Consider the following 25,081-nt stretch of genomic DNA (forward strand, 5'->3'; position numbering starts at 1 on the left):
TGAAAAATTAAGTATGGCCATTCATAACTCAACACATAAAATCAGGCTTACTCAGACTATAAAAATATATTTTAAAATATTGACTCGATCAACATATTTAAAGTAATAATATTTGATTGATAGGTTCCTCAGTTTAAAGAGCTTTCCAGTTACAGGCTATGTGTAACTCTCTGAATACAGTCTGGGATAAGGTCAGGACTAGGTCAGTCAGATAAATTCATTTTTCTTGTGTAAAATCCATTTGCGTGGGCCAGTCAACTTTCTGCTTGTCCTTCTGTTTGCCTGGAGCACAGTTTGAGCAGAGATAGCGGTAAGATTAGAGTACAGGTTATGGACATTATATTCAGAAAAATACAAGACTTGCTATGTGGATTCATGTTTTCTGCTGGCTGCATCCATCTGCAGTACAGCAAAAACCTACACCGGCACATCTGGTACAGAAAGCTCCATCATATCGTGCACATATTCAAATGCTTGACAATGTTCTCCTACACAAGCTCTCAATTAGACATTCTGGAGACAAACATCCCTCCCACACAGCATTTGAGGAATAACATTAAATGATAACCAGGCTGCAAAAAAACAGTACAGCGACAGTACAAGATGTCAAGATGACTTTGCAAATGCCAGGGCAATATGTTCAGAACATTTATTCGGCAGAGACGAGTTTCAGTAATGTGTACTTGAAGGTGCTTTTGCACATGATTTATCATGTAGTAAGCTCTTAAAAATGCAGCCAATCTCAGCTAATGAATATGTGATAGTTGGAGCCTCTTGAAGGGTAAGTGAATTATAAATACGGAGGTAGACAGCTATGAGCATATTGACAATGAAATTAAAATAAACAAAACACAAAAGAGGAAATAAATAAATATCAGCTCCTGAGTGACAAGCCCAGCTGAAGTCGTTTAGCGTTAGCGCGTGACTGTGGGTTAAAGGAAATGGCGGCTGTCTCTCGCTAGCCTACGCTCACACAAATTGACAGGAGAACACTGAAACAATTGGACGGGCCAACAAACATGACCGACAGTACATAATTGGAAGAAAATTGAAATTAGGGAATACAAAAAAAGAAACATAAATGGAAAAAGGTAATATTTCATTGAAGTAACTAAATGTATTAAATGAAATAATATAATAAATCACTTGGGAGCATTATACAGTGGCACTAGAACCCTGCTTTGGGCTGAAGGAAAGGGTGCTAGAACCCTGTTTTGGCATGAAGGACAGGGCACTAGAACCCTGTTTTGGGTTGAAGGAAAGGGTGCTAGAACTCTGTTTTGGGATGAAGGACAGAGCACAAGAACCCTGTTTTGGGATGATGGACAGGGCACTAGAACCATTTTTCAGGTTGAGGACAGGGCACTAGAACCCTGTTTTGGGTTGAGGACAGAGCACTAGAACCCTGTTTTAGGCAGAAGGACAGGGCACTGACCTGCCTGAGGAAGGCCTCCTTGTTGACCAGCTCGGTCTCCAGCTTGTCACTGATGTCGTGCAGGGAGGTGGACTCTCGCTGAGCACTGAGGTAGCGCTTCTCCAGGGTGACGATGCGCTCCTCCATGTCCTCCTTCTGACACATGGCCTAAAAACACACGTATTAGCATGGATGTGCCAACACTCGTACTATCGGCATGGATGTGCCAACACATGTACTATCAGCATGGATGTGCCAACACTTGAACTTTCAGCATGGATGTGCTAACACTTGAACTACACGCCCACAGGCACATGCATTTAGTCACAGCTCTAGCATTTAACCACCCTAGGCAAGGACCGTAGGGGGGCATTTTGGGTAGGGGTGGGGGGAGAGGACCGATTGCAAACAGGGGGTCTACGGTCAGCACATACCATTTAAAAATAGAATGATGACTATCAATATGTTCTCGCTCTGAGAATGCATACATAGTGTGCACATTTACGTATGTGAATCAGCATGCTTGCGTGTGAGTCTGTGTGTGTGAGCATGCATGACTGTCTGTATACTTGTGTGTTGTGTGAGCATGCTTGTGCTTGCTTGTGTGTGTTTGTACACATGTGTGTGTGTGTTTATATTTACACGCTCACACGTACACACATTATGACCAACCTCCTTGATGTCCCTCTGGTACTTGTTGTTCATCTCCTCGGACTTGAGGAGGTCCTTGCGGGCGGTCTCCAGCTCCTGCTCCACCTCGGAGACGCGAGAGGAGAGGGAGGACATGCGCTCCTTCATCTGGGCCAGCTCGTAGTTCTGTTTCTCCAGGAGCTCCTGCAGCTCCAGGACCTGGCTGGCTTCCTTGGCTGACTCCAAGGAGCCGTTGGACAGCCGCTGCACCGGGGGAGACAGGGGGACCACAACCCTTTTATTTAGATATTTCCTATTTTTGTCGAATTCGTTTTTTTATTGTATTTCCGAAATAAACTTTACATACACATTGAACACATTTAGGATAATCTCTATTCAAAATAGAATTGGTTGCGGATGAATCTGAAACTGGCCCATAATGTCCAGTAAGTACTGTGATAAAGAGCATGAATGAACCGCCACGTCATGTGAGGACTACACGGCTGCTCATACTGCCATGTGCTGATATTCTGGCCCACAATTCCTTGGGCCTGCGGGTTCAGAGGTCATCCACGGTGTGCCAGTGCTGCTCCAGTTCTCGGTGGAACGGGGCTAGGGTCTGCTGTCCATGCACGGCCATCCATCTGCACAGACAGGGCTAATTGGGCCTCTCTCTTTCTCTTTCTCTCTCTCTCTCCACACTGCCAGCGATCAATGACTCATCGAGCTGACGAGTCCGATTCGCTAAATAAGGCTCTGACATACACCCTGTGATTTTAACACACTTCCACCTGCACCAGACTTCTCTTCACCAGACTTCCCTAACGTTATTAGTTTTCTTTATTACCTGTGTCTATACTATGGCAGTAAAAATTTTACATCTCTTGCCACAGTTGATTCAGTGCACAAGGGACATATTAGACGGGACTGACTCAGAGGAAAAGCCTTCTTTGTTTTATAAGAGTCCATTATGGCTGGACAAATGAGAAACTGCCACAGGCCAGATTCACAATCTCCTTTGAGCTCTTTATTGGTTTGAGAGTCGTCCAATTGGCCATGGTCCTGTAAGGAAAATAACTAACAGAGGTGTAAGCAAACCCTGCACTTTCCAAGGTCTGGAACTGTTACACGAAACCTTTGCAATTATAGATCTACCATTTTAAACTGCTGCTAGAATATGACCTGTTTTTTATACTAAAGTGAAGTCCTTCCACTTGAGCGTGACTGAAGGATACCCTTGAGAAAATGGGGGAAAAGGCGAATGTACAGTTTCCTTCTTTTCCCTGGGGAGACAGGGCTGTAAACGCCAATGGTTTCCTCATGGTCGCACAATCTTGCTGACGATCACATAAATTTCGCCCCGATAACTCACGCCTGTCATTAAAAAAGTCCAGAACTGGTGAACAGAGGAGTGAGACAGAGACAGACTGCGGCCCACCTGTGGGAAACCGTGGGCACGAATACTGGCACCTCACTCTGCCCATGTTTAAAAATAAGCCCCAGGAAACTGTGGGGGGGACGGACGTGGGGACATCTCATTGTTACTTGCTCAAGAAAAGGACCTGCTTATTTTCTTGTCACTTACTATAGATAGCAGAACTGGGCATCTTTCGACTTTAAAGACTACCCAACACTTCATTATCCCTACTTTGGCAAGCAGCAGAGAGCGCGCCTGTCCTTCCGGAACTTTCCACGCCGGTTGGGATCTCACACCCTGACTGCTACATGGTGAATCTACTGGCTGACAGCGAGTGATTCACAGACCCGGGGGGGGGTTATGTGGAGACGTGTACCCCCTTCCCGTTGCCCAGAAACGAACCGCCGGGTCTGCGCTAGTGCCGAGCCTGAGTCGCTAATCCCGCTAAGGCTGACTCTGCTATCGACAGCGCTGAGGATGGGAGAACTGGCAGATTCATTTCAAATGCAGGAGGCAGACAGCGACTGCCTTCAAAAAGGTCTGCACCGAGGCCTTTTCAGCTCCACCGGGCCTCTGCTATGCAAGCTATCCTCATTCTCTGTCCTGAATATAACCGCGTTTTAAAATCTGTGGAAACCCACATTCTGTGCTCTTTTTCCCCACTGTAAACAGAGGCGCGTCGTCTGCTTGCGGCCTCTCGGGAGAGAGCTCCAGTCACAGAGCTGGCAGCAGTACTAATCTGCGGTGTGTGTATTGGTTTGTCAGGTTGCTTGTTTTAAAATGAGCAGATACGCAAAGCAAATTTTACCAGAACGAAACACCCACATAGAATGGGGAGCCGTATTATTTTGTGTGATCCATCTACTCGAGGAGATAATCAGCCGTGTGTATTACAGAGTCCCTGTACAAATACTGGACCTGTCACCTCATGGCAAGCAGTTACTGAGTTTGAATCCCAGCTGAGGCCCTTTCCAGTTTTGTAGCCTTTTGCCGTTTGGATGTTCTCCCGTTATCCTTGGGTGTGTGAGTGAATGGTGTGTGGGCCCTGCGATGGATTGGCGGCCAGTCCAGGGCGTACTCCTGCTTCTAGCTGGGATAGGCTCCAGCCGGCCCACAGCCCTGACCGGGAATAAGCACTTTCTAGGATGTGTAAATATAGTTCACAGCACAAGAGTACTTACAGTAACCCTTTGAAGAGGAGGTTTTTCGTCAGTGTTCTAGAACTCCATTACTTGGTTAGCAGTTGACCAGCAGTGACCGTTATATCAGCTCTAGAATGTTCCGTTAACATTCAAATCACATATTTGTGATCACTCACACCTCCTTAAAGGTTACTCATAGCACTGGATGCCCTGTGTGGAAGAAGCGGAGAGGGAGACCGAAGGGGACGAAAAGGGGCCTCTCACCTTGCCGTGGACCTTCTGCCCTGCGTCCGTACCCTCCAGGAGCTCCTCTCCCCCCTCCCCCGACGCCACCTTCCTCTGGATATGAGCATTCTGCTCACGCAAAGCTACGATCTGCAGACACAACATGGCAACCCCGCCAGCAAATGTTACATTTACACATAACCTTATACAGTTAGGTTAATCCATCTAAAAACTGATACAGAGAGGTGTAGTTTCCTATTGCAGATGGCCGTATTATCGACCACGCAATCAACAAGTTAATCAAACCAATAATCCAATGGCCAATTAATCCCGTTAATCTGTCCATCAATCACACTGTCTTTACAAGTGCTTTAGTCATATAATAAGGCTTAAAATATTTGTCTCGAAACTAATCTCACATTAATAATCACAATACGTGTGCCTTTATTCTATTCTATTACTAAAAAAGTAACAAAAATAAGAATATAAGTCTAAATATAAGACTAATATACTTGTTGAGACAGACTTTTTTGGTCTTTACAGTGTATCACTTGTACAATGCACTGCACATTGGACAGGCACAATGTAAAAAATGTAAGCCTCAAAAAACACTTATGAAATGGACATAATTTGACTTACCAGGTAGGACCACAGTATAAATATACAGAATGTAAAATGCTTCAGGTTCAAGATTTAACTGTGAAAGCACATCACACTCGTGGAACAGGACCTATTATTGTATTTAAGGCGGACAAGCCTGTAGTATAAAGGTACAGTACGAGAAACCGTTCCTACAGTCTGTAACTAACATGATGCTGTTTAATTACAGCTGCTGCTGGTGCTCACTGTGTTGCGCTTGAAGTCATGTATCACTGTAAAAATAGATTATTATAATTATTTTGTTCAGTGAACCTCATACCTCTTTTTCTGTTGGAGTGTTTGACAAACAGTCATAATCCGGTTGATTATGTTTCCGTGGGTTCGCAGAGATAATAGCAATTAAGGTTGCCGCTGACAGCGCATGATTAACAGCATAGGCTAACATTTGTCTCACCCTTTTCACAAGTCGTTTGTGTCAGACCAATTATGGCTGTCCAAAGGAAGAGCGGGTTCTTAGACCTCTTAGGCCTTGTTTGTGTGCGTGGTGATGTGGTGACAGCTGCACCCGGGAATGAATGCAAACATCTTCTGTTTATATAAAGGTACAATAGGTAAGATTTTTGTGTTGAAATATTCCTATCATTGAAAAGGGCTCACTGACATGTTGACTCACCCTCTGCCTGTGTTTATAGTCGTTAAATTTTGGGTTTAAAAATATGCCGTTGACGGGCCGGCATTCTGTACCAGAACATCGTATAGCTGTACAATAATTCAAACTCATTGGTTGAAAATTGGTGCTACTTGCCACAGCCAATGGCGTTTCAACGTCAGCGTGTTTAGGGGTGGGATAAACATTGTTGTGATTTGAATGTGTTTGTTGCTGCAATTTCTCTCTTGACTGTTATAAGTCCGAAATTACCTATTGTACCTTTAATGTTAAATTAAAAATGCTACCTTCAATGTGCAACCCTACCTACCAATGAGATCAGTGGACCACAACTATACACATCTTAGTTACACATACAACACAGAGTGCATGAGGATGCGCTACAGTATAAAGCCTTATATTACAATAATAGTCGGAGCTTAAAACAAACAGCACATATAAAAACACAAATTATGCAATACATATTATGCATGTAACACACAGATTTTGAGGTACCAAACATGTTCTTATATGGTTAACTGTACTGGTTTCTATGGCCCTCTAATGCAATGCTGGTGAGTCACTCCCAAGGACCAAAATATACCCCTGAAGCTCATAGAAGATATTCTTACAAGCTGTTCACATGCCAGGCAACAAACAGAAGGGAAATAAATCATTCAAATCAAAATAGCACAGTCACAAATAACATAATTGGCACAGGACCAGTCCAGGAATATGCCAAACGTGTGATTACAAAAGGATTTTGGGCGCCAATTTTCTTTGAATGATGGCGGTGATAAGGCTCTTAGGAATCTTTCTCTTTTGTACGTGAAATATAATAATTCTCATTCAGCAACATCAACCACAATATTTAATACTGTACCGAGGCATTCCTATTCATAAAACGTACCCATTGTTAACTATAAAAACTGCTGTATTTATTGATTAATCAATAGCAAAATTTCCTTCCATAATGAAAACTGTCCCCTTCCAATACAGGCATACATCACCAGTATTTATAATGGTTTACCAAACTTATAGTGGTTAACCTAGTTACATGAAATAATCTATTGCTATTTTACAATAATAAAAACATGTTAATTAAACAATGGAATAATAAGATATTGTGCCCACGGGCAAGATAATATTTGAAAACATGTCTAAAACATGGGTATTTCATACCAGTAAGTGATTAAATATGGAACTCTAAAGAAGGGCTTTTTTGGACCAATGAGAAACTGAGCCACCCTATATCTTAGGTGTAGGAAAAGACTGAAAGTGAGGCACACAATGTGTTCAGGCACAAAATGCATCCCTCAGGTGAGCATTACATACTGGCAGTGTTAGCTTTGACATTCTGACAGCTGCAATCTAATATTTTAGTCATAAAACAATGTAATACATGAGCAGACAGTTTTGGTTAAAAAAAAATATATATATATATATGAATGAGGCCCTGAATAAATAATGCCTGTCATTCTAAATGGTAATGTTTTTTGATGAGAAAAAAATACTAATTTTGTGGATATAGGGCAACAGCAGTACCTACCATACCAAGACATATGTCATTTTTATGGTTTTGTGAGCTATATCAATATCCTTGCGCAACGCAAAGCAAACCCTTCTCTTTGTCAATTGAGCTTCTTTATTGGAGTGGAGCTCATCTGGGATGGATCACTCCCTTGGTGAAACTGTAGGCCTCAAAGACTGGCAGGTGGATTACTGACAGAAGCCTGGACCCACAGGCCCGTTATGGGCTTCTGTCCTTCCCTGACTCCCTTATGAATACGCGGCTCTCTCCATTATATAAGCTGGGTTCACATACAGTGCAGTCTGTGGCTTAACTTGTACAACCATGTAGCTATTTTCATTTCAACAGAGAATAATCTGCATAGCAGACATTGTAGTACACCTGAAATTAAATGAGGAGAATTATCTATAAACAGATATTTCAGCCTATATTAGTTATTAAAGTACCTCTGGATGTCTCTGTAAAGGAAGACTTTAACAGAAAAAGAAATATGACTGCAGCCTGTCAAAAACAGCTCGCTGGCTCGAGTAAACAGCTGATCCAGAATCAATTAAGCATCTGTCAAAGTATCTGCCGAGAGACAAGCACTCTCCTTGGACCATCCCGAACCTGGACATTTCAAATCCCAGTCACTCATAGTGACTGTTGCCAGGTAACAAGAAATCCCAGTTCACACCTCTTTGCTCAATCTCACACCTGTCTTCTTACCAACAGGGGACAGGAGACCAGCCTGTCAGTAATCAGGAGTGATGAGGGCAGCCATATTGAAGTGTGTGAGCATATCTATATCTGTTCTTCTTCAGCTGTGTGGCAGCTGTGAGAGTGTTGCTTAGGGACATTCCAAAGCAAACATCCCTGATAAGAGATCTAAAACTTCTTCGGTCAAGGTCAAAGCAACAATCAGCCACACAGTAAAATGTTCTGTTCCTGCGCTGGGAGGCTCACCCAGTTAAAGTGCTGTGTTAGTGCATAGATGGGCCCCACGGTCTGCTGTCGATCTTTCTCTGACTCATGTCTGTATGACCCCCACCCCAGCAAGTAGACTGCAGTGTGATACAAAATGAAGGTTCCAGCAAACAGTGTTGATTATTACAATTGGGCATTCTAAACTGATGTGTGATTTATTATTATTATTATTATTATTATTATATAGAGCTGCAGTAGGGGAATCTAATCATTCTGAAATATAGGTCCAGGTAGTGTTTGTAAAGCATAGCTAGATGCTGCTTTGCCATGATTAGTTCAGTGGAGAATAGTGCTGACTCACTCTGTCTATAAGCGTTATAACCCCCACCCTCCACTTCATCCAACCACCACCATCCCCTTTTACAGATGAGCTCAAACACCCTTGTGTCCCCACCAACACCCCCACCTGCACCTCCTCCATCCACATCAGCCCTTTGATCAGACACCTTTATTATTACGGACACAGGAGCAAATGCTAGACACGTTTATTATTACTGAGGCACAGAAGCTTATTATTGTGGAGACACAGGAGCTAACATGCGCAGAGATGTTTTCAGGGGCACTGAAGGCCGCAGGAGAGCGAACATTAAAATGATTTGCTCACCTAGACGGCAAGGGGAAATTCTCATTTGGTGTGGCGAAGCGCTCACCCCAAAGGGCCTTTCAGAGAGAGAGAGTATCTACAGAGCATGTCACGATTAAACAGCCATGCTAACAGCGCTACCAAAACAGCCATGCTAACAGCGCTACCAAAGCAGCCATGCTAACAGCGCTACCAAAGCAGCCATGCTAACAGTGCTACCAAAACAACCATGCTAACAGTGCTACCAAAACAACCACGCTAACAGCGTTACCAAAACAGCCACGTTATCAGCAGTACCAAAGCAGCCATGCTAACAGTGCTACTAAAACAACCACGCTAACAGCAATACCAAAACAGCGATGCTGACAGTGCTAGCCAAACAGAATGACTGTCATCAGGTCCTGGTCTTAAATTAGGCTGCAGAGGTTTCAGAAAAACAACTTGAGCAGAGCTTCATTTGACTTCAATGATTGTCCCATACTGAATATATATATATATATATATATATATACACACACATATTTAAGTGGAAATACGGCATTGCAAATACACAGAAACTGGCATGTGGACTATAATAAACTGAAAAAAATAACAACCTGCCTGCTTTTTGATTGACTTGTATATTGTCATATTAATACAATGACATTTAGGGCCTGATTTACTTAGACTTGCAGCACATGCAAAACATTTTAGAACATGCAAAACCAATAACATCACTAATTATTGGTCAAGGCATTTATTTTATATCAGTATTCGTGTTATTAGTGTGCATGTGCTAAACGGTTTTGCACCTGCTATAGGTCTTAGTAAATCAGGCTTACTTACATACTTTCTTACTGAAATACCTATAATGGAGAAGAAATGGGAACCATTTTGTTGTAAGGACCATTCCCAACCCATGAGACACCTCGATGGCACCTGTCACTGAACTTGTCACATGGGGATGTGGGGGGCACAAAATTCAGTCCATGTGGAAGGAAAAATACGGATATCCTGTAAATATGGATGACATCTCACCTCCTGATTGGCCGCTGTTAGCTCCTCTTCCAAGGCCGTAACCCTCTCCAAAGACACCCGAAGCCTTTCCCTCACCTGCAACCGACAGAAAGGACAAGGTACTGTACACAATTCGATATCAGCTATGAGTCCAGCTAACTGACCACCTGAAGGTTACAAGTTCAAGTTCTCTCAATGAGACCGCGGATTTAGCCTTGGATTAGGTCTATCACTTTGCTTAAAAAAAGTAAATATCCAGTTCTGGGAATGGGTAATGTGTGAAATAAAGGCTATGCAAGAATTTGTGAGGGAAGTTATACCTGTTTCTCTGGCTGAAGGGATAGATTGAAAGACCAAGTAATACTTAATGAGATCTTTCCTCAACCTCTTTCCTCTGATGTTATGTCTCTCTCCAGTAGAGGGCATCAGTTTTATCATTCTGATTTTACACAATTAGAGCAAATTTCCCATTTACTTTTCCCAAATGCCATAGCTGAAGTGTGTTCATTCCTTTGCCTGGCTATCTGAAGGAGTGATACACTTCTTTCCCATGCCAACTGGTAGCCTGTAGGCACCTGGCGTGTCAAATGGCACTGGTGATAGATGTAAACCCACACTCCTGCTGGCAGGATGAAGCCATTTGTATCCTGATCTCCAATTACAGAGGTTTAAGATACAGTACAGGCCAAAACCTGCTACAGTACGCCAGGGCTACTGAAACCAGTCGACGCTCAAGATAATTGCACTCATTGACTAAGAAACCTGGCTTAGTTTTCCTCAACTGAGTTTCCCTCAGCCATGAGCCCACAGAGGCACTTCCTCCTTCCTCTGAGAAAGCACTGGGTGTCTCTCCACCCTCGGCACCGTAGGGTCCTCCCAAGCTTGCATCCTGTACTGTATCCGTCATACTCCAGGTATTACTCCTCTGTACGCCCCTGCAGCCTCCACGAAGAAGACGAATCGGAGAGGCGGAGACCGAGACAGAATTACAGGTCGGCGTGTTTCCGGAGGAGGCTGCCGCGTTGGGGAAACCTCGGATGAATCAAAGCGGTTTTATTCTCCCCGCCGCTGGCAGCGGAGATATTATAAATGATGAGGGGTCGCTCGGATTCAGCAGCAGAGCCAGCAAAATGGATTCCGCGGTGAGTAATGCTACGGTCAAATTTTGCGCCATTAATCCGCTCAGCTGAGCTCCTTAGGGAGACTGGGCATGGCCCGGGACAATGGGAAATGAGGTATCGCCCTCAAACCCAATAAAACTCTAGTGCCAGGAGACAAAACAGAAGGAGAGACACAAGAACCCGGGTCGCAGTCAGACAGGTCGAGGGCCTTCTGTGTGTTCACCTCAGCAGGAATAAAAACATGAAATCCATTAACGTTTTCAAACCCAAACTGTCGGTAGTTAGAGAGTACAGTAGGTTGGATTTACAGTCACTGGAGATCTGAAACAGAAAGGTCTGAAAGTCTTAAAGCTGGGGTAGGCAATCTTTGGACGTGAGCAGAATCTGGGCAAAAGAAAGATTTTTAATGTATACAGCAGGGATAACCCCACCCCCTCCTCTCTAGTCAGCCTCTCTGGGACGCGCGCCACAATTTTGATGGGCAGGTAAGCCCACCTCCTGGCTGAGAGCAGCCCTCATTGGATGTTAGCTACGGGGAGCGATGAAAACGGAAGTCCCTGGAAATCTGTCCTGGGACAGTCGCACATGTCAGTTTTTTTCCCCAGATCAGTTGGTTTATTGCTAGCTGTCAGAACAGAAAGAGAATGGTTCACCAAATATTACCCCCCAAAATTATCCTACCCCAGCTTTAAAATAAAGCATTTATGGCTCTCACCTTCTCATCCAGAGCTTTGTGGTGCTCGAACAGGGACTTGAGCGCTTTGAGCACCTCAACCTCGCTGGAAACGCCCGAAGGAGACTGGGCCTGCCTCTTGACTACGGTCATACGCAGCGACCGCTCGTGTCTGGACACAAGGCACTCCAAATGCTCCAGCAGCAACTGAGGAGGGAGACCACAAAATGGCGTCACTGATCAGTACTATCATCACATCAGCAGGCAGTAATGTAGCAGGTGATCAGATTCAAAGGTTAAAGATATGTGGAATGCATAGAGTATTGTAGATGCATGTTACATTTAAGCGATTTAAATTACATAACCCCTGAAATATCCCATCAATGCAAAAGACCAGATTCAATAAAATGTAGACTGTTTAAGGGCATGCAATTGAATCAAACCCTCAATAAAGACTACTTTGCTTGCACTGAGCAAAGTAGTCTTTATTGAGGGTTTGATTCAATTGACTGCAGATTCTTGCTTGTCAGCTAGCATGACAGTCAGAAACACCTTTTCTTGCTTCTTGAATGTTTTGAACATACATTGAGGGATACTGCTTCAGAACTGTGAAATACAATACAGGGTTTACCGGGCCATGGTACTTCATTCAGCTTAAGACGTCAACAAAATAGAAAGCGCAGTGCGTTAAGTTGAGGGGAGTTGGGGGTTGGGGTTTATTCCTTCTGCCTGTGATCCCTTTTCCCATGGCTGCCGTAAAGAGAGTGTTGACTGTGCAAGCTAAGCTAAAAACCCCTGTTTGGCACCGACTCATATTGAAGAAAGATAATGTGCAGTGTGATGCTGTCTCTGTCGAGTGGCTGACTTAAGCACTCACTGGGGCCTCTGCATTACTAATATAACTGACCACAGAGACAAATCCAAAGGAGTATTCCTGTGCTATTATAGCTGTCACATCTCAGCATCGCCTCAGCAATGAGCAATGCTGTCAATGATCTCCAGGCCTTGATCAGAACTCTCATCGTATTTATTTATGAGAAAATGATATAATAATAGGACATAATGAAAGAATATTACAGAACTGAGCAATACAATTGACTATAAGTCGCTGTAGTGGTGCCTCAAAGCAGCTCCAGCTCAGTTTTAGACAGAGACAATTCATTAAGGGTAATTTCCTAGCGTGTTTTTTCCGAGCTCCCCTCCCTCAGCACCTGCAGCTTGGTGTGCCCATTCCAGGAATTCCCCGAGATTGTACAATGACCTGTGATCACAACTCTAATTGTTGTCGTGCGTTATTTATTGCCCAACCTCGTATTTTTGCAGTCACCTCCTTTTAAACACTCCTCGCTTGTTTTTGCACATGTCGAGGTGATCGCCAACACGGTTACCGAGAGGGGCGCCTCCTGAAATCGATGCGAACGATTGATCGGGCAGAGGAGCCAGAGGGAGCGTCCAGTTTGTCCTTGAGCTGCGAAGACACCTGTCAGCTCCCGGAGACAGCTGACGGCTCACAGTTCAATCAGTCAGTGTAGCTCTTACCCGGACCTCACCCAACACTGTCAATCTGTCAGGATAACAAGAACCACCCCCCGCCCGCCCCCCGTGTCCTGCTCTCCACAGCTCTCTCATCTCTTCCTTCTCCTTTCTTTATCGACCACTTCAGCTGAAAGCATGTCTTCATCTGATAGCCAGGCACTAATTTATATCAATATATCAACCATATCCAATCCATTCAATTATGCGAAATGCTCTAAAAACAGCCATAGTTATGTAAAGGGTGACTCATAGATCTAGAAGACTTTGTTAGCAGATAGAAAGTACAAGTCTAAATCCTGTGACCGGCTGACAGGATAATGTATGTGGTCAGCATGTTTTACTACAGAATAAAAAAAAGTATAAATGGCAACTGCTAGCATTTAAGAATTTAAATTCCCCTAGCCTAAATTATGCATAGCCTTCAGTCTAGACTTCAAGTCTTCAGATAAAACTTTGTATCAAAATGAACCATTTTATGCATATGATTATTTTCAAAATGACTTTAAAAACATTGATGGGAGGTATAGTGCACAAGAACACCATGTCAGTGGAAATAATGGTGAGAGAAAATCTGAGAATTGACCAAATATAAGATATGTTATGATTTGTTAGGGAAGATCTTTCCCTTGAGTATGCCAACAGGCAGACCACAGGCATGCATAGCATACTCAATTTCTGTCATTAGCTATCCTGCATTAAGCTGAGAAAGCAAAATTTTATTTTTATTGCTAACGTTTAGAAACTGTAAGCCAACTTTTCAAAATGCTGTAAAATTAAACAATACATTTTGACATTTATTGAATTCCATTATCAAGCTGTTTAAGTCATGACCACACCAACAGATAATTGTGTGCTTTCATTTAGTGTGGATTCTCTACACAGAAAAGCAAAAGGCATTGGTATTTGAAATTTGACTGAAACCATTACAGAAGAGAACTCTTCTGAAAATTTGATCTTAGACCAGTCTAAGTTAAACTGGTCTAAACTGTGTTTTCGAAACTTGTAGCTAGTTTTAGCTAGCCAGCTTTTCACCAGCTAAGCATCCTAAACTCAGCTAGTCCACTAGATTGGCCACTGGATTACCAAATCTACCAAACTTAACCACCTTTAACCAGCTACAGACTAGCTCAAATCACAAACCAGCTAGAAGTGTCAAAGAGCTGGTTAGAATCTCAGCTGCACTGCAAAAACACAGTCTTGTAATGAGGCTTCGTTCACCTTGGTTTACTGCTTGCTCAAACTGTCTCACCTCATTGGCAATATCTCTATATGTCTTATATAGCAAAATTGAAGAAATTGAAGTCTAAATATAATACCAAAATTCTTGTTAAAATGCACTTTTTCAGCAGTGTAATGGAGGTACGAGCACTCGGAGGCTTTGCTGGTCCTAGCTGGGGTTTCCAGCAATGTAATGGAGGTATGAACACTCGGAGACACCATGTACTCACCCTGGTGTTGTTCCTCTCGGCTTTGAGCTCGGAGATCTCCTCCTCCTTCTCCAGCAGCTGTTCTCGGCAGGCGTTCAGCTCCTTGGTGAGGGCGGCAAACTCCTGTAGGGGCGAAGGGGCGGAGGACCGGGTCAGAAACGCAGCTCAAGCTCGTGACTTGCAGCTGCACAGACACGCTTTCACACCACAGCATTGGTGATCTTTATTTTAAAGAGCTGGAGCAGTGCCTTGTTAATGAGGAGAAGGGCCAGATTGGTCAATGCTGGCAGCAAGGTGACAGTAAGGCAAATAACCACACATTACAACAGTGGTATGCAGAAGAGCATCTCTGAACACACAATTCTTCAAACCTCTAAGTGGATAGGCTACAGAAGCATAAGACCAATAAGTCAAAAAAATAAGCCTAATAAATACCAAATAAAGTGCTCGGTGTGAGTATGTCACTGTACATTATTACATTACATAACATTATAGACACATAACGTTCTGATCCTTCTTCAGAGACACACTTTGGATAGTACATGATGTAATTCTGGTCCTTCTATTAATGAGAAAAATCAGTTGATTCACATATTAGTCAGCAAAGAGACAGGTGTTTGCTAATATAGACCAGCAGATCTTAAGACCGAAAGCTGGCAGCCAGTGTGATTCACAGAGATGCTTCTGCGCTTCCTGTTTCCTGTTCCTCATCGTGTTCCAGTAGCTGGCAGGAAAGCAGGGCAGTTGCTTGCGTGTCATCACTGCTGATATAAACAGGCCTCTGCCAGGTCTTATCAGCCGGCACCAAAGCCAACAAAACAAATGAATCCCAACCTGCTTCTGAGAAAGTGTATATCCAGCGTGGAATGAAAAAAGGCTTTAGCGTGCGAGAAGTGTGACCTACACACAGGACCATTAAAGAGGATTGGGCCAAACTGCTGCAGCACTGGAGCCTGCAGTCTCTGCACTCAGCAGAATGAAACACGGCGCTGCAATCACGAGTCATTAACCACTAATCCCATTACAATCCGTGTGCGACGGGCGAGACCACAGACAGCGTTCAGTGCCATTCCGTATAAACACTTACAAGACCACAACGTATTCAGGGCGGAAAACACAATAGCCATTTCCAATGAATGCTTACGAGACCACAAAGAGTGTTCAGTGTGGAAGACACAACAGTAATTTCGTATAAACGCTTGGTTTGTTTACAAGAAAACAAAGTGTTCAGGGCGAAAAACACAATCGCCATTCCGTATAAACACTTACAAGACCACAACGTATTCAGGGCGGAAAACACAATAGCCATTTCCAATGAATGCTTACGAGACCACAAAGAGTGTTCAGTGTGGAAGACACAACAGTAATTTCTTATAAACGCTTGGTTTGTTTACAAGAACACAAAGTGCTCAGGGCAGAAAACACAATAGCCATTTCCTATAAATGCTTACGAGACCTCAAACAGTGTTCTGTTGAAGACACAATAGCAATTTCTATAAACGCTTGGTTTGTTTCTGCAAAAAATCCCATTTTGGATTTCCATAAATACTGGCCAAATAAAATAAAATTAGTCAAATGACCTGAAACGGAACAAGGTCAGCCAACTGGCAAGCAGTATTGAGCCAGTGTCTAGCCAATAGGATTGTGTTAAACCATATGAAATATGAATGACCTAATTTCCCACATGACTGGGGTATTCAAGTCCATTCTTGCATAACGGGGGGGGGGGAGAGAGTGTTTGGGGAATTAATGCCAACTTCTACTCTGAATCATTTAATAACCCAAATCATTTGTGCAATCTGAACTTTTAGCTGCATTTATTGTGAAGCTGTAATTTCTTCCCCATTTTATACCCCAATTCAGATTATCGATGATAAATATACAGTACAAACATAATTTATTGGCTCCGTACTGACAGCACATGACCTAGCCATCAAGGACAGAATGCTCCCTTTCTTCGTATTGATTTTTCTCCCCATATTTTTCTCCCCGTATTGATTTTTTTCACCTAATTATTAGCTCAATGAGATCTCTAGATGCTGAATGAGCAATGCCGATTGGCTGCCATGCAAGGCACCAACCAGCTCACCAACCAGGGTTACAGTGAAAACCTATAGGATGGTGGATCTCCAAGAACAGAACCGGGAACCAATGGGTTACAGTTTTGACATTAGTTTCTTTAAAAACGTGTATAAGTTTGGTGGTATACGTATATAATAAACCATGCAATGGTGTTTTCTTTCATTATTTCTTTTCTTTTATTATGAGATATCACGTCTCAAGATGCATCACAACAAACTGATGAGGCCTGGATTGAATCCATAATGTTAAATTAAGATGCTTTTTCATGAATAACATAACACCAGGATTTCAGAGTTAAGGAAAAAGTTACAACAGCTAGCAGCTGCAATCACGTTTTTCCCATTATCGTCTCCACTGGTGAAAACTGAACGGGAATCCAAATAATAATCCATTGTCCTAACATGCCCATTGGACACGATGCTCATTTGTCACACGCTTTCCTGTCTAATTACAAGACTCTATTCTGATCTCCTTTCCTTCTACCGCTTTCAATACAGAATGCTATCTATATCACAATCGACAGATATTTATATCACCTCTAATTCTCCTCCTGAATTAGGCTGCTTAATTTGTCTTTACGTGATTGTAGCCATTTACCCAGTAGGGAGTGTGTGTGTGTGAGAGTGTGTATGTGTGTGTATGTGGGGGGGGGGGGGGTATGTGTAGGCGGCAGCTGCGATTCATTCCTGTGCACTGAACTGTCCTACGGGGAAAAAAACAGGCCTTTCTTTAGAAACACTCTCTGAGAAAAGCCTGCTCAATCGTTCCGCTCCTGGCCCTGGTGAAATCGAAGAGAAGGGCCTTTCGCTACACCGCCCTGCGGTGCTGTCCCTTGTTATCAGAGTGTGACAGGCAGCCAGGCCCAGAGACTGGGCACCAGAACCCGCCAGGCCCAGAGACTGGGCACCAGAACCCGCATCGAGAAACCAACGGCGGCCCAAGCCACTGGGTCAAATACGCAATCATTCTGGATTCAAATATTTCATTTCTGTGCTCGAGTCAACCAAGAGAACCAGAAGGCTGGGTTTTCACTCTTTGAGAGTATTTCATAGTTTCCAATACACCAGACAAGCTCAGTAAAGGGTAAAACAGTATTTGAATCCCAAACATTTATGCACTTGACCCAGGACTACCGGCGAGCCAAACGATCAACGATGTTACATTCCCGGTGAGCACAATGGAGCTCCGGAAAACTGTACTTCCCGTGGTTTTCCTGATCTAACGATAAATCTCATTCCGGGTTCTCCTCTGTGAGCCAAAAGCCCTTTCATCAGGTTTGAAAGGTGTGCAACTGTCCCACAGGAAGACAGTATTTGACAGGATCATTACTAAAATATTGGAACAGTAGGAGGGCCCCATACATACTACAGCAGATACAAAACTGAAGTTGAAGATCAGGTCTCATCTCTCTGTAGAACCCTTTCGGTTCCTCCACCACAGCAGTGCTATTTTAGACGTATAAAACTGATGGGAGGAAAAGCAGTTCTCTGGAAATAGCCTGAAGCAGAATTGACAGAAATGTTGGGTTTATCGGAGAGAATAAAAACAGGGTGAAACTTTGTTTGGCATTTATTGTTCTGCCTTGCAAGGCCGTGGGCTTGCTGTGCGTACATATGTCCAACTCCTTCATGTCAAAAGCATACAGTATGTACACAGTGCTCAAAAATCAACACTGCCCAGAAATAATACACATCTCTACGTGCAATTGGAAATACATGTTAAATTATTAATTATTATTGCTTATTAATATGTAGGTGTCCTGGAACAATGTACTATTCAGTAATCTGTTCTTTGAAGGACAGTGTGATGATATATGGAAATTATATGCTCTGACAGACCTGAACGTCCGAGGCTCAAATCCTAAATTTGAATGCACCTGTTTTATTCTTGCACCAGGTAATGTAGTTCTCCAGTGGGAATCTCAGTGATGAGCCTGGAGTTCTGGTTTGCTGTCAAGGATACGGTTACCACAGAAACAACAGTATGGGAGAAGGGTTTAACAGAAAACCACACAAGTAACAGGAATCAGTTATCGGGAGTTAAAGGAATACTACACAGAATTTACTCTGGTCCTCTGTTTACAATCAGTTTCCTCCTCTGATCTCAAGCCCATGCAATCACGTTTTTATATTTCAAATCCGTTTTCCCGTTTTCATCTTTATATCTCCCTTGCTGGTGGGGAAAAGCAATTCCAAGCTTGACTCTGGTTTTTAAACGAGCCCCATCGGCTTGTGTGCTTTTGCCAGGTCACCTCCACCATCAAAGGAGCTACAAGTGCTTCACCGAAACCAGACCCCACCCCACACACAAACACACACAAAGAAGCACACATTTGGCAGACGTGTGCAAAGACAGATTACCAGTTCATCATAGGCATCCCTTATTTGGTTATTTTATTATATTTTCAAGGTAGAAGTCCTGCATAGCATGCCTTTAACCAAGCAGGATTGCGGCAAATGGAAAAAACAAAGTTTGAAAGCCTGATCAGCTTCAGAATTACAGCATAAACTGTCAATCGCTCTAAATCACCTTCCACAAAATTAACAACTACCAAAGTTTATTTAGAGCCTGTTCACTATTCCCAGAACTCGACTTCGCAGCCATATAATATAATGTTTGAAAAACAAGAATGAGGTGACCGTTAAAATGTCTTCTCTCCATTGGAGAATATTACATGCTGCAGTAAAAGAGAGAACTCATAAAAGGATTCTTTAGGGCTGCATCAAATAGGTCCATATTTAATCAGCCGCAGCCCCAGTGAGGTGGTTTAGCCAGAACGGCGTACTGGACGAACGCCATTCGCAGCACGCCGGGCGGCCATGATTAAACAGGAAGTCCCGCGGCGTCGTGTCGATGCCCCGGGGGCGTGGCCTAAGCCCGCTCAGCCTCCCCCCCAGCCCTGTCGCTATTAATTAACGCCCTCTCACTTGTCTTCAGCGCCAGCGTTTGCAGATTAATCCATCACACCGCGGCAAAGGAAGAGAAAAAAAAAACTGTGAAACGCACCCGGGCGAAATGCTGTGCGCATCTATAAGAGAGCTTTCGCAAGAAAAAACACATTATATGAATTTAAAATAAGTCCTCTTATGAGTTTTCAACAGAATCACCGTGCAAGGTAAAAAACAAGAAAAAGATGTTTGTACAGGCATATTGACTTGTTACTGATTATATCTAAACATTGGCTGCATCTACAATCAGATCTGGGCTCCGGGAAAGATGCAGTGACTCTTGAGTCATAACAGTGAGGATTAAATTTGACATTTACTCCTGGCAAACATAAAACCAGCCTGCTGCAGCGCTCTGGTCAGGCAGGAGGATGCAATGTGTCACCAGGCCGTATACAACCTCCAGCACAATATTTATGCTCGCCATAAAACTCAAACAATTTTAATAACTTGCTCTCCTTTCGCCGACGAAATTCCTCTTTGAGCAGGAATTATTATACGCTTAAGCTCTGTATCAAATGACCTCACCGCTGCGAGAATAACAGGAATTCCGATGAATCCCCGCTATTGTACTGTACTGTAAGAGAATAATAGATGTTTTATTTCCCGTTTTCTCCTTGGCTCTGATCTTGTTAATCTGGGGGGTTACACTGCTGGATGTAGTCGAGGTGCGGGGCGATGGGATCACAGAGAAACCGGAAACCGCCGCCCTGGGGGGCGCTGGCCGTAATGGCGGAGGACGGAGATGGCGGGCGGTAAACGCTCCGCTCCTCCTCCGCACGCTCCGCTGCGGGCGGGGCCGGTGTCAGCGGGAGAAGGCTCCGGAAGCCTGCGGCTGGCGGGGGAGACGCACCGCTGCATGCTGGGAGTGCGGCTGCCCGCCGCGCCGGCCCCGGCCTCACGCTGAGCCGCCGCGTTCGACGTGACATTAAGCGCTAGGGAGCGCCTCCGCGGGCTCCCTGGGGCTGCCGCACTGGAGCTGCCTCCTCCGCTCATGTTAGCGGGATTAGCGGGATTAGCAGGCTCGCCCTGTTCCCAACGCCTTTAATACATTTATTTCATTAAATCAATCAAGAAACATTCTGCCGTTTGAGCCAGGCTGTTAGAGAATTAAAGAGCGTGGGCCCTTGTGTTATTCAAGACTGGTAATACTGTTAACCTTGTCACTGTAGATTTGTGACAAACAACTTTAGAAGAGCTAACATATTATATCTTTAAAAATGGAAACTCATGCACTTAACATTGCAAGACATTGTAGACACTGTTTCAGTAAGTACTTTCAGAATATTGAAAAAACTTGTTAAAAAAATATTATACAGCCTTCAAGAGGAATACAATTAGAATTAAGGTGAGCTCAGAGAACAGGTTTTAGACACACAGAAAAAGTGCTCAGAAATCCACCCTTTCAGCAGATTTAATTTATCTTCCACTAAACCTGAGCATCCTCAGTCTGTTGAGCAAAGGCAAACAAATTACTCGAGTGAAAAATTAAAATCTGAAAAGCTCTTTGCTTTTCTTCGTGTCTCCTCATTTCCCAACCTCTCCCGGGAAAGGTTCCCTAAACAAAGGCTCCTTGCTTTTAGTAAAAATGCAGGGAATCTGGCTGGGGTTAGCGCTTATCACAACAGACACCAGCACACACGTGCCCTGGCTCTGCCCCCGATCCTGAGCAGCCAGACATGAAGGGCAGCCAGCACAGAGGGGGCTGGGGCAGGTGGAGTATACAGAGGTATGGAGTATGAAATAATAATGTTCGCTGTGACACGCTGAGTACTGAAGGGAGCCAGACAGAACAGAAACAAACAGGGAAAGCCCCAGGTGTCATCCTGACGCAGCAGCCCAGAGAAATGATCAAAAAAACTAAACCTTGGGACTTTCCAGAAGCAAGAAACAATCAGGTTTGCTTCAGGGCTGCTGGAGAAATGTGTCAAAAGCTGCTGACAAAGGGAAAAAAACAGCAAATGTTAATCTTTGTACAAGAAATTACTCATTTGCTTTATTAATGAAGGATACATTTGGGGCTCTGAATTTACTTTTCCACAATACTTCTGAATTATACAGAACAATTATAATGAATTGTAGTATAGGAATATGAAATGATAAAGATTTTTCAGCAGTGTACAGTAATATATACAATCACTGAGCACTTTATTAGGTAGACCAGTACACCAGATTGTTAATGGAAATATTTAATCAGCCAATCATGTGGCAGCAACTAAATGCATAAAAGCATGCAGACATGGTCAAGACATTCAGCTGTTTTTCAGACCAAATGTCAGAATGGGGAAGAAATGTGATCAAAGTGTCTTTGAACGTGGAATGATTGTTGGTGCCAGACAGGGTGATTTTGATATTCGAAACCTCTTAAGTGGATAGGTTACAGCAGCAGAAGACTTAATAAGTCTAAATAATAAGTCCAATAAATACCTAATGCTCACTGAGTGTATAAAAGAAAAAGGATATGGCTGTCATTAAATATTGGCAAAAAGAAGCTAAGATGGATGAGGAAGGCTAGAAGGCTCCAGCCACCATGTTGTGTTATTAGACTAACTGTGGCGGCTCAAGATGTTCGTCAGAATGATAACGATTTTACATCACTGGGCCTTTAACTGAAAAAACACATAAAGCAGCCCACCTCGAGACCAGCCTCTGCCCCGCAGCTAAATACAGACCTGCTAACGGCTGCTGTGAGAACAAGCAGAGCTTTAACAGGAGCTATTCTTATACGCATCGTGACACTCGTTACAGACGCCAACAGGGAGAGAACGCAACAAGTCACATGACCTGCTGAGCTGAGGGTTGGGCAGTGCAGATTGTGGTCACGTCTCCAAACCGTGGCTCACTTGCAGCATCTCCTCCATTTAGTTTGGGGTCAGGAGAGGTTAATAGGTTGATGGTAAGCTGATCTCAGATCAGCCGTGAGCCAATTATATCGATAGCCTCTTTTGCTTTTTCCCCCCCTTTTTCCCTCAGCAGATGGGTGATGACATTGCATTGTGGGTGGGAGTACAGGCAGTCCAACAATAACAACAACAGTCTGCTAGCATAATTTAGCTTCTCCTAGCAGTGTTTCATATGACAACAAAAACACAGTGCTAGCATAACTTAGCATCTCCTAGCAGTGTTTCATATGACAACAACAACATTGCTAGCATAATTTAGCATCTCCTAGCAGTGATTCATATGACAACAAAAACACTGTGCTAGCATAATTTAGCATCTCCTAGCAGTGATTCATATGACAACAAAAACCCTGTGCTAGCATAATTTAGCTTCTCTTAGCAGTGTGTCATATGAAAACAACAGCACTCCGCTTGCATAATTTAGCTTCTCCTAGCACTGTTTCTTAAGGCAATAAGTAGCCTACATGGACATAAGAACGACAGTGTTTGGAGGTCTAGGTTTGGAGGTCATCTGTGGCAGTATGAGATATTATATGTATAACTTATCTGCAGTGACGGCAGCCATTTCAATTTGTTGACGGTGTAATTTAGATTGTGATCATGGAGAGAGATTGCGATCTGAGGGAGGGGGAGGTAACTGTTTCTTTATCACTGGAGATGAAGTTAGCTTTCGTTCGCTGATTTCTCTGGCAGTTCATCTGTGATCGGCGTACGTCTCCAAACAAGCCACTCCCAAATAAATCCCGTTGTTGACCGCCTTTTTATTTTGATGCGGACATTCTGATACAGATCGGTCTACGTAGGGGAAATGCTGCAGGGAAGCTTTAGCCTTGGATAAACCATAGTCACAAACATTCAATTTAATTTGTAAATACGAAGAATTCTCAGATCTTCTCCCTGCTGAAAACTCCAGAAGAAAAGACCAGCTGAGATTCTAAGATGGTTTAGGATGTTAAAGCTGTGCCTTCAACACTTTTAGCTGGTTATAGCTGGGCTATTGCTGGTATCTAGCCAGACAAAACTAGTGAAAGCTGATAGAGTAAGTGGTCAAACTGGCAGTGGTCAAACTGCTGGACTAGCTGATGACTGTACAGTATATAGGCTGGTCAGCCAGGTGGACAGCTTAAAGCAGCTTGACCAGTTTCGACTGGTTTAAAATGGGATTTTTAGCAAGGCTTGTTCTCTTTATTTCTTGTTTGTTTGTTTGTCAGGTGCCCTTATCTGTGCACGTTGCACACCATTAGCACACATATCCTACCCTCTCAGAATACCAATGAGCCACTCAGCAAGCATGGTAGCATGCGTCACCACTACATGGGAGAGCCTGCTATAGGCAGCACAGAACAGCAAATGCAAATGTCATTGCTGATTGCCAAGAGGTATCAACGATCTTCAGACCATATCCACGGGCATCTACGCAAAGAACTGAACAGCTGCACGGGTGAAAATCTGAATCTTTGGGGAGCAACAACACACATTCCTGGTGCATTAATATTTGAAATGGTCATACACAGTACATTTTTTCCTCTTCCAGTACACGGCTATCTTGTTAATGTTGTGCATGAGCGTAGTCTAATCAACTGTAAGCGACTTTGGATAAAAATGACATGTAATGTAATTATAAGTCAATCCACCATTACACCCAGAATCATTTTCTGATAGTAATCTTGGTTAAAAGCAAAACTCTTTGACTAACAGTCGAAAGATCAATGCCAGTCCAAGCAGGTTCATCACTAATGATTCGGTTTCCTGAGCACAAGAGAACAGTGCAGTACAGTGTTCATCGTCCCACTGGAGAACAATATAATAAATACAATATTAAATATCAGATTCGTTTTAGTAGCACACAAATGAACTAACATGCAGATACAACACAAACAGACATTTTGAAATTCATTAAACTGTTTAAAGCCAGAGAGCAAATAAGAAGCTGGCAGACATGTCTAGCACTTCGCACATCTACTGAGGTGTTGCAGAGAACCGAGTTTAGAAGAATTTTCACGTGTCAGAGTCCAGGGCCCGGACCAATTTTGCATTCACTGTTATTAGCAAAATATCATGGTTAAATATAAATCAGCCTATATTTAACCAGAAATCCTTTGTGATTAACAAAAATGAATTCATATGTGGGAATCGTGGCAGGTTATCTTTCCTATTTAGCAGCAATTTAGTACCTCGAATATATTTGCATGTTGCTTTTTGGTATTTTGATATTTGGTTTTGATATTTGAAGTTTTTGTTTTT

The 25,081-nt window shown here is 43.3% G+C and overlaps 1 protein-coding gene across 7 annotated transcripts in view; it reads right to left on the minus strand.

Moving 5' to 3' along the window:
* Positions 1–25,081, minus strand: part of ppfia2 (PTPRF interacting protein alpha 2) — a 183,515-nt gene that overhangs the window by 42,798 nt on the left and 115,636 nt on the right. For 4 of the 7 annotated variants that reach the window (XM_061251590.1, XM_061251589.1, XM_061251587.1 and 1 more), the window contains 6 exons: positions 14,929–15,030; positions 11,987–12,151; positions 10,172–10,246; positions 4,868–4,978; positions 2,075–2,308; positions 1,436–1,582 (listed from right to left, as the gene is read on the minus strand). In XM_061251590.1, coding sequence (XP_061107574.1) covers positions 1,436–1,582; positions 2,075–2,308; positions 4,868–4,978; positions 10,172–10,246; positions 11,987–12,151; positions 14,929–15,030 — 834 coding nt within the window. Of the gene's footprint in view, positions 1–1,435; positions 1,583–2,074; positions 2,309–4,867; positions 4,979–10,171; positions 10,247–11,986; positions 12,152–13,332; positions 13,470–14,928; positions 15,031–25,081 lie in introns of those variants that run through there. The other 3 variants (XM_061251588.1, XM_061251592.1, XM_061251593.1) reach the window with 2 other exon arrangements.

Source organism: Conger conger, chromosome 8, assembly GCF_963514075.1.
Source record: "Conger conger chromosome 8, fConCon1.1, whole genome shotgun sequence".
In the NCBI taxonomy this organism is placed as follows: Eukaryota; Metazoa; Chordata; class Actinopteri; order Anguilliformes; family Congridae; genus Conger; species Conger conger.